The 18218-nt window shown below is 42.4% G+C and overlaps 1 protein-coding gene across 2 annotated transcripts in view; it reads left to right on the top strand.

Moving 5' to 3' along the window:
* ENTPD1 (ectonucleoside triphosphate diphosphohydrolase 1) overlaps window positions 1-18218 on the top strand; it is a 95552-nt gene that overhangs the window by 54712 nt on the left and 22622 nt on the right. The window contains exons 3-6 of one of the 2 annotated variants that reach the window (XM_046027473.1): window positions 10938-11055; window positions 14575-14725; window positions 16664-16823; window positions 17733-17972. In XM_046027473.1, coding sequence (XP_045883429.1) covers window positions 10938-11055; window positions 14575-14725; window positions 16664-16823; window positions 17733-17972 — 669 coding nt within the window. The remainder of the gene's footprint in view (window positions 1-10937; window positions 11056-14574; window positions 14726-16663; window positions 16824-17732; window positions 17973-18218) is intronic. The other variant, XM_046027474.1, reaches the window with a different exon arrangement.

Below are 18218 nucleotides of genomic sequence, written 5' to 3' on the forward strand. Positions count from 1 at the left end.
TACAATTGTACCAAAAAGAGTAAAATGCCTAGGAATAAACTTAACCAAGGAGGTGAAAGACCTGTACTCTGAAAACTATAAAACACTGATGAAAGAAATTGAGGATGACATAAACAAATGAAAGATATTCCATGCTCATGAACTGGGAGAACCAATATTGTTAAAATGTCCATATTACCCAAAGGAATCTGTGGATTTAATGCAATGCCTATCAAAATACCAAGAGCATTTTTCACAGAACTAGAATAAATAATCCTAAAATATATATGGATTCATAAAGACCTCGAATAGCCAAAGCAGTCTTTTTTTTTTTTTTTTAATTTGATAGAGAGCGAGATCACAAGTAGGTAGAGAGAAAGGGGGAAGAAGTCTCCCCACCGAGCAGAGAGCCCAACATGGGGCTCGATCTCAGGACCCTGAGATCATGACTGGGTGGAAGGTAGAGGCTTAATCCACTGAACCACCCAGGTGCTCTTAGCCAAAGCAGTTTTGAAAAAGAAGAACAAAACTGGAGATACCACAATCCCAGATTTCAAGATATACTACAAAGCTGTAGTACTATAAGCAGTATGGTACTGGCACAAAAATAAATGCACAGATCAATAGAACACAATTACATGGTCCGTTGATCTTTGACAAATGTAGCAAGACTGCGCAATGGGAAAAAGATAGTCTCTTCAACAAATGGTATTGGGAAAAACTGGACAGCTGTATGCAAAAGAATGAAAATGGACTATTTTACACCATACACAAAAATAAACTAGAAATGGTTTAAGGACCTAAATGTGAGACCTAAAACCATAAAAATCCTAGAAGAGCACAGGTAGTAATTTCTTTGATGTCAGCTGTAGTAACATTCTTCTAGATATGTCTCCTGAGTCAGGGAGACAAAAGCAAAAATAATCTATTAGCTTCTGCACAGCAAGGAAAATGATCAACAAAACTTAAAAACAAACTACTGAGTGGTAGATTATATTTTTAAATGGCATAGCCAGTATTCAAACCATATAAAGAACTTAAATAGCACAATACAAAAAAACCAAATAACTCAAATAAAAAATGGACAGAAGACATGAACAGACGTTTCTCCAAAGAAGACATACAGATGGCCAACAGACACATGAAAAGATGCTCAACATCACTCATCATCAGGGAGATGCAAATCAAAACCACAATGAGATATTACCACACACCTGTCAGAATGGCTAGAATCAAAAACAAAAAACAGTAAGTGTTGGTGAGGATGTGGAGAAAAGGGAACTGTTGTGCACTGGTGGTGGGAATGCAAACTGATGTGGCCACTGTGGAAAAGGGTATGGAAATTCCTCAAAGTTAAAAATAGAGCTACCATATGATCCAGTAATTTTGTTCCTGGGTATTTACCCAAGGAATATGAAAACGTTAATTCAAAAATATATATGCACCCTTCTGTTTATTGCAGCATTATTGACAATAACCAAATTGTGGAAGCAGCCCATTGTCCATTGAAAGAGGAATGGATAAAGAAGATGTGGTATAGATACACAATGGAATATTATTCAGCCATGAAAAGAATGAAATCTTGCCATTTGCAACAACATGGATAGGATATAATGTTAAGTGAAATAAGTCAGAGAAAGACAAATACCGTATGTTTTCACTCATATGTGGAATTTTAGAAACAAGCAAAAAAAGAGAAACCTAAAAACAGACTCAACTATAGAGAACAAATTGATGGTTACCAGAGGGTAGGTAGATGAGGGGAATGGGTGAAATAGGTGGAGTATGCTTACTGTGATGAAAACTAAGTAATGTATAGAATTGTGGAATCACTATGTTGTACACCTTAAACTAACATAACATTGTATATAACTATACTGGAATTAAAGTAAATAAAAACATATCATCTCTTTATGACCATACCTCAATTAGCAGCTCTTCACTTGTTCACAAATTCATGTATTAACAATTATTAAGTATCTGTATTAGGTTCTATATTAGCTATAGAGTTGGAAAGCCAGTATAGATATGACTGAGCTTACTATCTGGGGAAGGAAACACATTTAATAGCTGATACAAATTATTGATTATAGTTGTGACGAGTGCCACCAAGTGAAAGTTTTGGGAGCCAGGGCAGTCTTGCCTGAAAGAAACGACATATACAGTAAAACGTGAAGTGTGATTAGAAGTTAGCAGAGATACTGGAAGGGGAGATGAACCATGAGAGACTATGGACTCTGAAAAACAACCAGGGTTTTGAAGGGGCGGGGGGGTGGGGGTGGGAGGTTGAGGAACCAGGTGGTGGGGAATAGGGAGGGCACGTACTGCATGGAGCCCTGGGTGTGGTGCAAAAACAATGAACACTGTTACGCTGAAAATAAACAAATAAAAAAAAAAAAGAAGTTAGCAGAGATAGAGAAGGATCGAGAGTATTCCAGGCAAAAGGAAAGCAAGTCCAAGAATCTCACAGATAAGGATGGTGAGGGAGATGGTTCAGTCAGAGTCTTGCCACTCAGGCTGAGGATTTTAACTTTAATCCTAAGAGCAATGAGAAGACAGTAAATTGATCAGATTTGTGTTTTGAAATGATCACACTGGCTGCAATGAAGTTGAGAGTGGGGTGATTAGAGCAGGTATAGGAGACTAGACTATTACAGTAGTGTGGAAGGAGGAGAAGGTGTAGAGTTAAATTTTTGAAGAAAATTTTTTTGTTTTTGAGGTATTAGATATCCAAGGATAAATGTCAAAGCAGCAGTTGGGTAATCAGATCTGAACCTCATAGAAGAGGTATAGACCCACAGTGTTCATTAGAAATATCATGCAAGCCACATTTTAATTTCTCCAGGAGTCACATTTTATTTTAAAGATTTTATTTATTTATCTGACAGAGATCACAAGTAGGCAGAGAGGCAGGCAGAGGGAGAGGGAGAAGCAGGCTCCCCGCTGAGCGGAAAGCCCAATGCGGGGCTCGATCCCAGGACCTTGGGATCATGACCTGAGCTGAAGGCAGAGGCTTTAACCCACTGAGCCACCCAGGTGCCCCGGGAGTCACATTTTTAAAAAGTAGAAAGAGATGAAATTAATTTTAATAACATTTAAGGTAATCCATTGCATCCAAAATATTATCTTAATATTTCATCAAAATAATGGTTAATGAAATATTTTCCATTTTTTTTCATGTTATCTTCAAATTCCAGTGTGATTTTTAACTTAAATCACATCTCAATTCAGACTACAATTGGTCCTTGAACAACGTGGGGCTTAGGAGTGCCACCCCCACCACACAGTCAAAAATCCATGTACAACTTTTGACTCCTTCAAAACTTAATTGCCTAGTATTGGCCAGAAGAAGCCTTACCAATAATGTAAACAGTTGACTCACACATATTTTGTGTATGTATTGTATACTGTATTCTTACAATAAAGTGAGCTACAGAAAAGAGAATGTTAAGAAAATTGTAAGGAGAGAAAAGGCACTTATAGGACTCTACTGCATTTATTGAAAAAAATCCATGTACGAATGGGCCCGCACAGTTCAAATCTGTGTTGTTCAAGGATCAACTGCAGTTAACGTTCCAAGTGCTCAAGAACCACATGTGGCTAGTGGCTGCCTTATTAGACAGTACAGGTCTAGACTAAAGGTATGTCTCTAATGCCTTTGATGTATTGAAGCCCTAGACATGGATAAGATTATAGGAAGGGGGTAAAAAGCAAGAAGAGGGCAAGGATCAAGTCCTGAGGAATTCTAGCATTCAAATATAGTGCTTGCAGTTTATAAATCATTTGCATTTTTTCTTTCCAGGAATGCTGTGAGGAATGAAAGATTATCCTCACCTTACAGATAAGCAAAATGAGGGCCTTTGAGTTTCTCTTGCTCAAGGCTCAGTATCTCATAGATTATTGCAAGAATCAAACAGGATAAATAAATGCAAATGTGAAGTGATGAGCAGGCATCCTGGCCCACTGTGGACACTCAGTGACTGGTAGCTCATATGTTATCATCTTTGCAGCCTGTCTGCCTGGTCACAAATTGTCACTTTATACCCCCTTCTTCCCATCTAACTCGTCCTTGTCTAACCCAACCCGGGTCAGCCCTCCCATCCTAATGATCCAGTCCTGTCATCTTCCTGCCTGATCTAGTTTGGGGTTAGCCTTACTGGGGCCTTGGTGGCCTCATGCCCAGGCCATATCTAGCAAAATACAAGAACTCCTTATTGTACTGATGTGTTGTTTACTTGCCCAGCTACTGAGGTGGTAAGGGTATTGAAGACAGGGTCTGGGTTTCATCTGTTTTTTTATGCATTTTATTATTCATTCACTCAACTTATTCACTTAACAAATAGTCATTGACCATCTATTCTTATTTTAGGCCCCAGGTATATAGCAATGAGCAAAACTGGCAAAGTCCTTACCTTCATGGAACTTATGGTCTAGTGGAAGAGATACTTATCAATCAAATAATTGCAAAATAAATGTTAAATTACAACCAGCGATCTGACTTGGCTGGTTGCCTCATAGAAGTTTGCTGACTCAGTGAACAGAGTAACATCTTGAACACGTAAAAACTGCCTCCTCCTTGGATGTGAATAGCATGTGACGACCAGCCTGATGGCAGGATTTGTCAGTGTGGGAGGCAGAGCCCTGCCTCCCAATCCCCTGGAGATCAGCGTTCCCTATTTTCACCCCCAGACCCTACTCAGTTTGAATCTCCAGGTTGCAGGACCTGAGAATCTACACATGGAACAGGCATCCTGGGACATTCTCAAGCCACTGAAGTCTGGGAATCACCATCCTATAGATATGCAATGAATACTTTAAAAAAAAAAAGAAAGGCTTTAATGAACTGAAGAGTCATTTAGCTGTACCTAAGTGTCCCCTGGGAAACTCCCTTTGTCCTGTTGGACCTGGGTGGGGAGGTAGCTTTCAGATATGTTCAGTTCTTCACTCCCTTTATTTCTGACTCATTAGTGAAAACTGGCATTTAGCGAGTTGTCAGATATTCATTCCTTTTAGCACAAACCTTGCACATTCTGACACACACAGATCCCTACAAGATTCTCTCGAAGGCACCAGACTGACCCAATACCAAACTACGTGCCTTCATTAACAGCTACCACTTCTGTGGAAGCCTGTTGGCTCAGGGACCAGATGGTTTTGATTTCAATCCCAGATCTGCTACTTTCTGCTACGAGACTTGGGCAAGTAAGTCTCTCTCTCTATTCCTCAGCTTCCTCATATGTCAAATGGAGGTGGTTGTGAGGATTACCTGGGATGATACCAGTGACTTCCTTATCAGAGTAGCTAGCACACCAGAAGCCCTCAGTGGAGACCAGCTGTCCACACTGCTTTGAGGGAGATGAATTCTAGGGAAGGCTCGTTGCTGCTAATGTGTTAAGGTCACTGAGCCGGTGCCCCCAGGATTTCTAGCTGCTGCTAAAGGGTAGTGACCTGTCTCCATACATCATTTTCACAAGGAACTAAAGTGCTATTCTTCATTAAGCATTTGTGATTGTATTGTTTTATGGAGAATTTGGAAGGACTTGCTTCAATTTTCAACCTCAAATACTCCTGGAAAAGATCTATGTTATTTTTACTTCACTGGATTTTAACGTTGTCTTGTTTAAAAAACAATACCTGGAGAGACGCCTGGGTGGCACAGTTGGTTAAGTGGCTGACTCTTGGTTTCGGCTCAGGTCATGATCTCATATTCGTGGGACTGGACCCCACGTCAGGCTCTGCACTCAGTGCCGACCCTGCTTAAGATTCTCTCTCCCTCTGCTCCTCCTGTTTGTGCTCTCTCTCAAATAAATAAATCTTAAAAAAAAAAAACCCACAATACCTGGAGCTGGATGGTGGTGATGATTGTACAAAGTGTTAATGTACTTAATGCCACCGAACTGTACACAGAACTGTACACTTAAAATGGTAAATTTATGTTCAGTGTATTTTACCACAATTAACAAACAGCAATAAAACTGTGGTTTGTATTGAAAGTCTAGTAATTCTCATCGAAGAAAAAAGAAAAGCAGAAAATGGTCTCTAATAGTTTATAGGCCCTGCCAGCATTACCGTAGCTAATGGAGACCTGATTTGTTTATAGAGTTTATAGAGTACCGGAGTCAAATTCGAAAGGATTAGCTTTGTTTATTCAAAAGGACTCACTGAGACAAACTGATGACATTGCTAAAAGTACAGTTAAAGCTACAGGGACTTTTAGGAACGATTCTGAAGAACCAATATGTCTGAAGTGACAGAGAGAAGTTAATTATCTTACTGTTGCCCATGTTCCCTGGTTTATGGGGTTTTTTTGGGTAGTGGTAGTAGAGATGGTGGAACTCAACCTTGATGATACTACTTTATATTAGACTGTGAGTACTAAGTTCTTTGGGGACTGGAAGGGATTAAAAAATCATAGAGTTCTAACCCTCCTCATTCATTCAATTCAACAACTGCCTGTTGAATTCCTTCTTTGTGCCTAACATGTGGTAGGATATCCTGAGGTGGGTGCTGGACATACCATAGTAAGCAAAACAGACCTGCCCTAATGTAGTTCACATCCTTATGGGGAAGACAGATATTAATCAAATAGCCATATAGACATGTAGTTATGCATCATGGTAAGTCCTGTTTTTAGAACAAAATATGGGGACTCTGACCCATGGATTAGGAGTAGAATCAAATCTGAAAAGGTCAGAGAAGGCTGGGATCTTAGGTGAAGGGCATTCTGGGCTGAGGCTCTGGAATGGAAGTTATGTGTCTTATAGGGAACTGAGAGCTGGGGCCAGTGTCAGGGTGAGTGTTTTCTGAATGAGAAGACTCACAGTTGGGTGACAAGTGGGTTGTTCTCTCTGAATGAGAGCAGAACCAGGAATAGAAGTAGATCATCTGATGCTCAAGTTTTCTATTTCTTTCTGCATCTAGAGAGATTTACTCAGATGAGTGGACCTATGACATTGTGCAGGTAGAACTGCTTCCACCTTAAGGAGAGTCTTGGCTCATGTCCCCATGGCCTCCAGTCTCTGTGAGCTCAGGGTCTGTGGCCACCCACATCGCCGGGTCTACACCAATGGCCCTACATTGGTGTCTCTGTGAACCAAGCAAGGTCATTTTTATTGCTCCTTTTCCTGAAACACTGCTTCTGTTCACTCAGCATAACTTATGAAGATCAGTTATGATTGCTAAAATCATGTGGATGATCGAAAACTAGCCAGGATAAAGTTGTATATACACAGTAAGATTGCAGCCATATAAAAATTTGTGTATTTAGGAAAGACTGGAAGGAGATAAATCAAAGTAACAGTGATATGTAGTTGGTAGGATCTTAAATGTCTTTTTTCCCCTTCATTTTATAGATGTTATTTAGTAAACTTTTAGTATTCTTAAAATAGAAAGTAATATTGAAATAATCTTAGGGAAATGTCAGATCTCTTCATCACCACACATATATTTAATTTTTCTTTAATGTGTAGAATGTACTCACAGGGCATTTTAAAATATGAGCTACAGAGAAACACTGGATAGGAGTGTTAGCATGGTGTAAGGCACAGCGTTGGTCAAAGCCTTTCTGTTGGATAGAGATTTTTATTTTTATTTTAACAGAATTCTGTTATTTTAATTTAACAGAATTCTGTCGTCATGGAGTCAAGGGAATGCTGGCTCAAACAAAGTTAGGCAAGCTTCTCTACTGCCAGACTCTCTGAAGCATTCATTACCTAGGGGGTTTGTGAGCCCAGGAGAGAGAGAGAAAGCACTCAGCATTCCCCAAACTCCTGGGAAGGCTTATTTGCCTAGATCCTTGCAGGCTTAGTGTTCTCTGGAACATGCATTGGAAACTGTTGGTATGGTGAAAAGTAACAAAAGATGGAGGCTACCCAGGCTCTAGATGGGTCTTTGAAGGCTTTCACCTTCTGTACTTCTTAGGTAGATCCTTGAACTCTGCTGGACATGGTCTCTCATCTCTCAAATAAGAAGATTATGTGGAATAAACTTACAGCTCTAAGATGGGCCAGCTATGAAAATGAGTAAATATGCTGACAGTTTTACAACAATGAAAGGCAAACTTCCAAAATGCCCAAACAGACTTTTCACACAATCAAGCTTTTATCTGTCCCTCAAGCTGCAAACTGTTTCCTAAGAGAAAAAATATTTGGCACAATTCGGCAGGTTAGCATTCCAGTCCACTGTATACATAAGGTGGAAAGCCCTCAGCTCATGTGACAGAATACACCACACCTCCCACTTAAAAACTCGATAAACCAAATGTAGCAAAAACTTTCATTTCTCCACCACCTCGCTGTCTCAGGCCTTCGAGAAACAGGTTGATGGAAGGCTGGTTCCTTTGCTCTGCTGGAAGAATGACTTTCGTGTCAACAAAGAATAGAATGTCCTGATCCCAGATAAAGGCTGCTTGCTTGCTGCTGCTGCCTCAGATTTTATCATAGGCCACTGTGGCTGGAACATTTTCTGGCAGCAAGAATTCACAGACCCTCCTAAGAAACAACAGAATTTTCTGCTGTGTAAACTCTCAGCCTCTCTCGACCTCAGGAGGCTGCCCATGGTTCCAAAGGCCCCAGATGCCAGGCATTCCCTGATGGGCCTGCAAGAGTCACGACCTAAGTCAGTTCTTGGTTTCCTCTCACTGCAAGCCTGTTTACCGAGGAGTCTGTCCAGCTTGCTCTCTCGCCAAGTATACAGGCTTTTTTCTTTTAAGGTCATAATGTTCATTGCCATAGGGAGTCCTGCTGTGCTGAACTAGGCTGAGAACACTGGAGGTTGCAGAAGGCCAAGGATCTGCCCTCTGCTGCACACTGACATTCTCCTCATCTGGAGAAACAGAATAAAGCTCGACACCACAACAAACTCAGCTTTTAGCTATTGCCAGTGGTCCAGGGAGGTCTCTTGAATCCTCATTCTTCTTTCCTCCCTGGAAGATCTTAGGTTCTTAACAGACAATAAGACAGTATGGGAAGCTATATATCAAATGCCTGCCGATTTAAGCATTATCAAGAGGCAGAAGGCACTTGGAGGTCCACAGCAACGAAGTGTGGTGGGAGTGGTTAGCTCACATTGTAGGCATGCCTCCTTTTTCTCTTCCTTCTGTTTCCCTGTTTACTTTCTTCCATGTTTCTCTCTAGCAGAGGGATAATAAATTAAAGTACAGGTACCATCATGCTCTCCTTACAAGCCCCATGGCATTTTTCCTGATTAAACTCAGGGGTGTAACCAAGGATGAACATTAAATGATCAAAAAGAGCATTCAGCAGTCTACTCCTACGTAAATACCCAAAATAAATGAGCTTATATCCAAAGAATGACATGGGCAAGGATGTTCCCGGGGACTATATTCCCAATAGTGCCGAACTGGAAGCAACTCAAATGTTATCAACAGTAGAATGGACAAAAACATAGTGCATATAATGAAATAGGAAGTCTTGTATAGCAATGAAGAGGGATGAACTATGGCTGCACACAGTCAGGATGCATCTAAGAGATAGGCTAGAGCAGAAGAAGCTAGATATAAAGGAGGCACGCTGTGTGAGTCCCTTTACAGCAGCTCGAAGATAGGCAAAACTCATCCGTGGGGACAGAAATCAAGACAATGGTTACCCTCAGGAGGAACGGACTGAGAGGGGCAGTAGAAAACATTCTGAATCTTGATCTTGGTGGCGTGGTGTATATGGATGTGCACATATGCCAGAATTCACTGGGATGCACTTTGCTGTAGTTATCTCTCACTAAAAGTCTTTAAAGACTATTATTCTGGCCTTGCTCCTATGTTTCTCTGTATATGGAGCATACGATCTTGGGTCTAACTCTGATCCAAATCCAGGCTCTCTCACCAGTTAACTCACAAGTTAGCTGTGTATCTTGAGTAAACTACTTAACCTCTTTGTCCTTTAATTTCTCACATATATAGCAGGGATAAACAGAGTACCTACCCTCCAGGACTGTTCTGAGGGTTAAATCAGAGAACTCTCATGAAAAGTTTTGTGCAACACCTGCCCAGTACGTTTAATATTCTCACGAAATGTGATGTGGGGACTTGGCTCTTTCCTCTTTCCCCTCTGACCAATGAGTTTTTTCTCATACCATCTTTCCCCTTTTTTCTTCCCACCTTTTCCCCTTTATTCTTCCTTTCATCTCCCCTCAGTCATAAGAGCCCTAAACATGAAAATACTTAACTTTTAAATGTACTAAATACAATGTATAGTTATATTCGTAATGAAAAATACATGCTTAGTATTTTCCATGTCTCTCTTCCAACGCCCAGGCCACATACCAGACCAATTAAATCCTGTATCTGGGGCAGAACACAGGTATCAGTAGCTTTTAAGGCTCTCCAGGTGATTTTGATGATTCCAGCATGCACACAAGTTTGGGAACTACTGGATTTATGGCTTTCTATTCCCTCTATGTTGTCTCAGCTGCTTCAACATCTGGTTCTAATTCTTGGCTGCCCATAAGACTCACCTGAGAAGCTTCTGGTCAGTAGTGAGGCTCAGGCCCCACCATGGGGAAGGCCTGGAAAATTCTAACATGCCACCAGCACTACGAGCCATGATTCTAGAGAGATTGGTGTCCTGGTAGTTCTTATGATCAGGGCAATACGAGGCCACCCCTCCCCATGTTCCTCTTGAATTAAAATATGTCTCCTCGGGGCATCTGGGTGCCTCAGTGTGTTAAAACCTCTGCCTTCGGCTCAGGTCATGATCCCAAGGTCCTGGGATCAAGCCCCACATTGGGCTCTCTGCTCAGCAGGAAGCCTGCCTCCACCCCCCCCCCCACCTGTCTGTCTACCTGCGATCTCTGTCTGTCAAATAAATAAATAAAATCTTTTTAAAAAATATGTCTCCTCATGTTTTTGAAGACTCTTGTCTTTGTTTCCTTCTGTTGCAAGCTCAGTATGGGGAAGCATAATGTAATCCTGATAAGTTCTTGACTTGTTGTTTTCCCCTCAGTATGGGATTGTGCTGGATGCAGGCTCTTCTCACACAAGTTTGTACATCTATAAGTGGCCAGCAGAAAAGGAGAACAACACAGGGGTGGTGCACCAGGTAACAGAATGCAAGCTGAAAGGTAAGAAGAAGGAAAAGGGGAGGGAGATAGTGAGGGATGAGAGGAATGTATGTGAGAACATGTATGGCAGGTGAGGGGAATACGTGAGAAAAAGGACGTTCAGTGAAGAACATAGTGGGGCAGCTGCTGCTGTTATTTTATTATCATTACACAAATATATTGAAATCAGTCCTGAATGATGGAGCCTTTGAAGAAGAAACAAATGTAAAAGTTGTCAGGTCATAGTGGCTCCCAGCACACATCTGTGTGTCATGTAGCAAGTATGGAAAATGCGTGATTTTATCTTCACGGTCTCCCTGGGAGCTATGTCCTACTATTCCCATTTTTTTAAAAAAATGAGGGCACTGACATAGAGAGAGGGTATGCCCCTTGTTAAGGTTGCTTGAGCTAGTAAGTGATGAAACTGGGGTTCAAATGGAGATCTGCCTAATTTTGAACCCACGACTTCTCCAGTGGCTCTCAAATTTGAATCTGCAGCAGAGCCAACTGGAGGGTTTGTTAAAACACAGATGCTGGGTCCCACCAGCAGAGTTTCTCATGCAGTAGGTCTGGGGCAGGCCCCAGAATATGCATTTCTCACAGGTTCCCAGGTGATGTTGATGCTGTTGGTCCAAAGAATTGTTGCCCTTAGTCTTTATCCTCTAAGCTACAGCTTGGAAGAAATCACAGATTCCTAGGGCTGGAGCTTATGGATCATCTTTTTTTAAAGATTTGATTTATTTATTTGACAGAGAGAGAGACCACAAGCAGGCAGAAAGGCAGGCAGAGAGAAGGGGGCGGGGGGAAGCAGGCTCCCTGCTGAGCAGAGAGCCTGACTTGGGGCTTGTCCCAGGACCCTGAGATCATGACCCGAGCTGAGGGCAGAGGCCTCAACCCACTGAGCCACCCAGGCGCCCCAAGCTTGCGGATCATTTAAATCTTGTTTTCAAAGAAGGAAGCAAAAACCTGGGAGACTAGTGACTTACAAGTAGCAAAAGACCCAGGACAAGAGTCTAGGTCTCTTTCCTGCACTCCAGGCTTCCTTCTACTCTGAATCGCCACATTACAGATTGATTTTTTTTCCTCCCTAGTTTTCTTCTAAGCTCACAGAACAGGTTAGAGTTGTCACTTCAGACCTTTCCACTCCCTCCACTCAACACCCCAGCATGCACCGAGTGTTATTGCACCGCACTATCTTCTCTGACCTTGATCTCTCTGGGCCTTTTGAGGTAGGGTCCCACTATTTATTCTTAGACAGGTGTCTTAGCTCCCAGAAGATGGACTTTTACTTTGATGGTCTGTGAGGTCCCCCAATTTTCAAAGTGTGCCAAGAAAGCAGTAGAGAGGAGATGTTTCCAAGGAGCAAGTCATTTTACCCAGGAGCCTAGTATCTTCAGACATTGGCCCCATCCGTTCTGAGACAGAATGTTGAGCATTTCTTAAGCCCAAATCCCTCTTTTTTTGGGGGGGGGGGGGCTTCTATTTAATTCACTGCATTCCATTTTTAAAAAAGTGTTGGTATTTTTTAAAATTCAGCAGCTATCTTTTTTTCTGAGACTCATCCCAGGTATGTCTGGCCAAAGAAGTGCAGGACTTTCCCCTTCTCAAAAGAGAGAGTTCTCTAGTCAAATATTTAGATGAAAGGTGAGTAGAAAAAATTCTTGAAGGCCAGAATTTTTTTCCACTTTTTAAAAATTTCTTTTCAGCGTAACAGTATTCATTGTTTTTGCATCACACCCAGTGCTCCATGCAGTACGTGCCCTCCCTATTACCCACCACCTGGATCCCCAACCTCCCACCCCCTGCCCCTTCAAAACACTCAGGTTGTTTTTTAGAGTCCATAGTCTCTTGTGGTTCATCTCCCTTCCCATTTCCCTCAACTCCCTTCTCCTCTTCATCTCCCCATGTCCTCCATGTTATTTGTTATGCTCCACAAATAAGTGAGACCATATGATACTTGACTTTCTCTGCTTGACTTATTTCACTCAGCATAATCTCTTCCAGTCCCCCCATCCATGTTGCTACAAAAGTTGGGTATTCATCCTTTCTTTTTTTTTTTTTTTTTTAAAGATTTTATTTATTTGACAGAGAGAAATCACAAGAGAGGCAGGCAGAGAGAGAGGAAGGAAAGCAGGCTCTCCGCTGAACAGAGAGCCCGATGCGGGACTCGATCCCAGGATCCTGAGATCATGACCTGAGCCGAAGGCAGCGGCTTAACCCACTGAGCCACCCAGGCGCCCCAAGGGTATTCATCCTTTCTGATGGATGCATAATACTCCATCATGTATATGGACCACATCTTCCTTACCCATTCGTCTGTTGAAGGGCATCTTGGTTCTTTCCACAGTTTGGCGACCGTGGCCATTGCTGCTATAAACACTGGGGTACAGATGGCCCTTCTTTTCACTACATCTGTATCTTTGGGGTAAATACCCGGTAGTGCAATTTCAGGGTCATAGGGAAGCTCTATTTTTTTTTTTTTTTTTTTTGGGAAGCTCTATTTTTAATTTCTTGAGGAATCTCCACACTGTTCTCCAAAGTGGCTGCACCAACTTGCATTCCCACCAACAGTGTAAGAGGGTTCCCCTTTCTCCACATCCTCTCCAACACACATTGTTTCCTGTCTTGCTAATTTTGAAGGCCAGAATTTTTGAATCAAAACAGTTACCTGATAACTTAGAGCTGATCTTTTCATTACTGTTAAACTGGCTTTTTAAAAACCTGTGAAAGATACGGATCACATATCTGGACAAAGATCTTTAATGCACATTTTCACTAAAGTGTAGATGTTTATTTTAAAGAGAGCTGAGATTGTTAAGCATAACTTACCAAAAAAAAAAAAACCCAAAAACTTCTTAGCAACAGTTAGTTTTGCTCTGGAATTGGAAAAACAGTTTTACTAGGGAAACCAAGTTTTCAGAGAGGAAAAATTGCCAAGGAGACATGGATTCTATACCTGTTTATTCTAATAAAGGAAGAAACTCTGCTTTAGAAATTTCAGGGGACTGTCCATGATCACATAGCTAGTTAGCAGCAGTTACTGTCTTTTCAGTAAAAGCCAGTGTGCCTGGTGTTTATTTTAATTTTTGTTCTAAATTCCTTATTTCTCCTTTTAGGTCTTCTAGGAATTAGTGGTGTTAGTTACAGTTTTGTAGAAAAAAAATCAAAAAGCAGATCTATAGGGTAACTATAAGAGCCCCATTTAATTTTTTAAATTCAATTTTTTATTTCAATTCTAGTTATTCCCCCTTAAAAATGTGAGACCCTATTAGGGAGATTATGCAATTGAATGTGCAAATTGCGCCATCCAGCGGCAAAATTACTGGACAGTGGACAGACCCAGCCCGAGGTCTGAAAACAGATCCTACCAAGGTCAGGTTCAGAGAGTTACCCTCGAAGTATAGCAACCTAACCTGCATTACATCAAGAAATTGTCTTCTTTCGTTTTCTCATAAAATGCCACCGTTTTGCTCTAATATTGCCCAGGTGTGTCCTGTACTTTTAAAAAAGATTGTCATTTGCTTCTACATCTTTCCTTAGGTCCTGGAATCTCAAGATATGCTCAAAAATTAAGTGAAATAGACACTTATCTGACGGAATGCATGGTAAGAGCCACTCAAGTGGTTCCAAAGTCCCGGCACCAAGAGACCCCTGTTTACCTGGGAGCAACGGCAGGCATGCGTTTGCTCAGGTATTGTAGCACGTGGGGACACAGTGTTGGGGGTTAGGCTCGTAGTGCAAGAGCCTCTGAAGTTACGGGATAGCACCACACTTCCCTAGCACCCCACCTTCTAAACATCCTACATGTCCACACTTCAGGAAGAAAATCTCAGTAAGTGGGTACAACTCCCAAACTCTTAGTATGTGTAATGTTGGGAGTTCAAGTGTGTAAAAGAAAAGTCCTCCTGCCCATCTCCCTGCGGAGAACTCAAGGGGACAAGGACAAAGAGAAATGTTGAGCGTGTGTTCTCTGGGATTTGAGGCTACCAAGTTAGCCATCCAGTATCTGGGAGGAGAAAGACCAGAGGAGAGCCACAGATGCCCCAAGACCCAAATAATCACAAGTAGCACATTTTCTTTGGTCATTGCTTAGTACCCGTGTACCTTATTTGTTTGTTCATTCATTCATTCAGCTTGTACTGCCTGCCTACTCTGTCCTAGGACATAAAAGTAGGTGACTCAGCTCTCAAGGAGATGAGAATTTCGATACAGGTCATCAATTCTTTAACAGAGGAGTGCTCAGAGATGCTATGGGAGCATACTTGGCCCTGCTCAGAATGGGAGGAGAGTACACATGAGCTGAATCACAAAGGATGAGTTGGAGGGCAGGCAAAGGGCATATTAGAGGTGGAGAAGATGTCACACATTCCATTACCTATGTTTCTTCCACATCTGCTTTGTGGCAGACACTGTTGCAAGTGCTGGGGATACAGGAGTGAAGAGAACAAAGTCCCTGCCTTCCTGAAGCTTTTGTTCTAGTAGATGTGCAAAGTAGGGATGAGTGAGAGACCAGGGCATATTCAGAGGACTATAAATAGTTCTGCATAGATAGAACATAGGCTACATATAGTAAAAAATAATAAGAATAAAAAAGATGAAGCAGCTTGTTGAGCCCTTGCAATGTTGTTAGACCTGTGCTTAGTCATCATAACTCTATGAAGAGGCATTATCAACTATTATTAACCAGCTAAGGAAGCCGTGACTTACAAATGTTGAGTAAGTCACCCCCAGGTCAGTCACATGCCTGGTAAGTTGTAGAGTCAAGATTCTGAGGGGAATTCCAAAGAGGCAGGGTCCAGCTCACAAAGTGCCTTGTGGGCCAGGCTGGGAATTTGGTTTTCGTCGGAGAGATAATAGGAAGCTGTTGGTCACGCTGGGAGAGAGGTGATTAGGAGTGGGAGAAGGGGAGGAAAACTGGGGACAGGGAAGCCAGGTATAGGGTGTGAAGCTATTCAGATGAGTGTTGAGAGGGTTCAGTGCTGTTTGGAAGGCAGCATCCTCTGGCCCAGAGCCTCTCAATGTTGGGAGTAATTGCATCCCATTTTCACTAGGACACCATTGGAAGATTCCTTCTTTAGGTCTCAACATCTCAGACAGACCCAGGAACTGAGGTACAATATGAGGCAGATTTTTTTTCCCAGTCTGGCCCCCCAGTGGAGGTTGGGTATCTGTCTCAGGACATTTGCCACCTGGTATCTGCTACAGCCATAATTAAAAATCTCAAGCAGAGCCTGACTCTGGAACCAGCTGGAAGCTACCAGTGATGGCTAATGTAGCATTTGTCATCTCCAGGTATAGTGATTAAACAACATCCAGCCACCACCACCACAAAAATGAAAACTACTTTGATAATATTTAGAAGCAACAACAACAAAAATGGTATTTTTAGGAAGAGCAGCCTATGTAGGGACCGGAAGGATCTGGATTTGGAGAGGAGGGCCAAAAGACTAGTTCCGCCTCACCCAGAAGGAGGGCTCCTCAGACAGCCATGTGCAGGGATCTCCATCCCCTTGTTTATTCCAGGGAGTTAGGATTTGCTTCCTACGAGAACTGGCTGGAAGCTGTGACTAAAAGGAGTGCTTGTAGTTACTCAAGCAAAACCGGTAAACACAGGTCTTCCTTTGCGCAGGATAGAAAATGAGCAGTTGGCAGACAAGGTCCTGGCTGCAGTGGCGAGGAGCCTCAGCAACTACCACTTTGACTTCCAGGGTGCCAGAATCATCACCGGCCAGGAGGAAGGTGCCTACGGCTGGATTACCATCAACTACCTGCTGGGAAAATTCACTCAGGTGATCATCTCGCAGCACCCAAGGAGGTGGCTCCCCGGGTGGGGGGAGAGGGTCAATGCCATTGCGGTCTTAGGCAGTATATGGATCTGTAGCCAGAATGAATGCTGGGTGAATGGACACGTTAATTTATCCCCACATTTGCAAGAATTTTATTACAAGAACTTTTCCTTTTGGAGAATAAGGAAATCATATCTTCACCTTAGGGAGGCAGAGAGGAAATTAAATATCTATCATTAAAAATAAGAATAGCTAATATTTGCCTAGTGCTATGTGTCTTGTACTATGCTAAGCACTTTTCTTTCTTTTTTTTAAAAGATTTTATTTATTTATTTGACAGACAGAGATCACAAGTGGGCAAAGAGGCAGGCAGAGGGGTGGGGGAAACAGGCTCCCTGCTGAGCAGAGAGCCTGATGTGAGGCTTGATCCCAGGATCCTGAGATCAGGACCTGAGCTGAAAGCAGAAGCTTAACCCACTGAGCCACCCAGGCGCCCCATAAGCACTTTTCATGTACTGTCTGATTTCATCTTCAGAACAATTACATGAGAAATTCTTTCATTTTCAAGTCTCAGATTGAGGCCTAGAGAAGGTAGTTATCTGTTCAGGGTCACATGGCTAATGAGCAAATGAGTGGAGATTTGAACTTGAGTCTTTTCAGTTCAGACTCCTTGATTGTAAACACTGGCTATGCCACTTCTGTGTTGCCGCAGTCTGAGCTCTATCTTTGAAGCCCCTCTTTTCCTGCTTTGCTGATGTTCCTTATCGATCTGATGCAGACTGAGGAGCATCCAGTGAGCTTTGTGTCACCTTCTGCCCCCTTTCCCTCACCCTAGGAAGTCCCTGAGTCTAAGATATAGTGTGAAGCGGGTATCCAGAGACTGCTACGGCTGTTGACTGTACTCTCTTTCAGAAACCGAGTTGGCTCAACCTGAAGCCAAATGAAGACAGTGCTCTTGAAACCTACGGGGCTTTAGACCTTGGGGGAGCCTCTACACAAATCACTTTTGTGCCACAAGACAAGAAGATCGAGTCTCCAAGCAATGCTCTGTACTTCCGCCTCTATGGCAGGGACTACAGCGTGTACACGCACAGCTTCTTGTGCTATGGGAAGGATCAAGCACTCAGGCAGAAACTGGCCAAGGACATTCAGGCAAGTATAACTGAATCCAGACCCACCCTCCCCACATCTGGGCCACCGGCCCCCACATCCTGTTGTTGTCTCTTTCTGTTTCAGTAATTGGTCTGAACTTGGTTACTGTACTTTCCAAACCTTCTCAAGCAGGATATCTAACTACATCTGGTCAACCCCTGTGAATCGTCCCATCCAGACATCACCTCCTGTGTTTGTTTACTGCACTTTCTCCAAGGACACGACTCAAATCCTTTCTTGCAAATA

The sequence above is a fragment of the Meles meles genome, chromosome 13 (assembly GCF_922984935.1).
Source record: "Meles meles chromosome 13, mMelMel3.1 paternal haplotype, whole genome shotgun sequence".
In the NCBI taxonomy this organism is placed as follows: Eukaryota; Metazoa; Chordata; class Mammalia; order Carnivora; family Mustelidae; genus Meles; species Meles meles.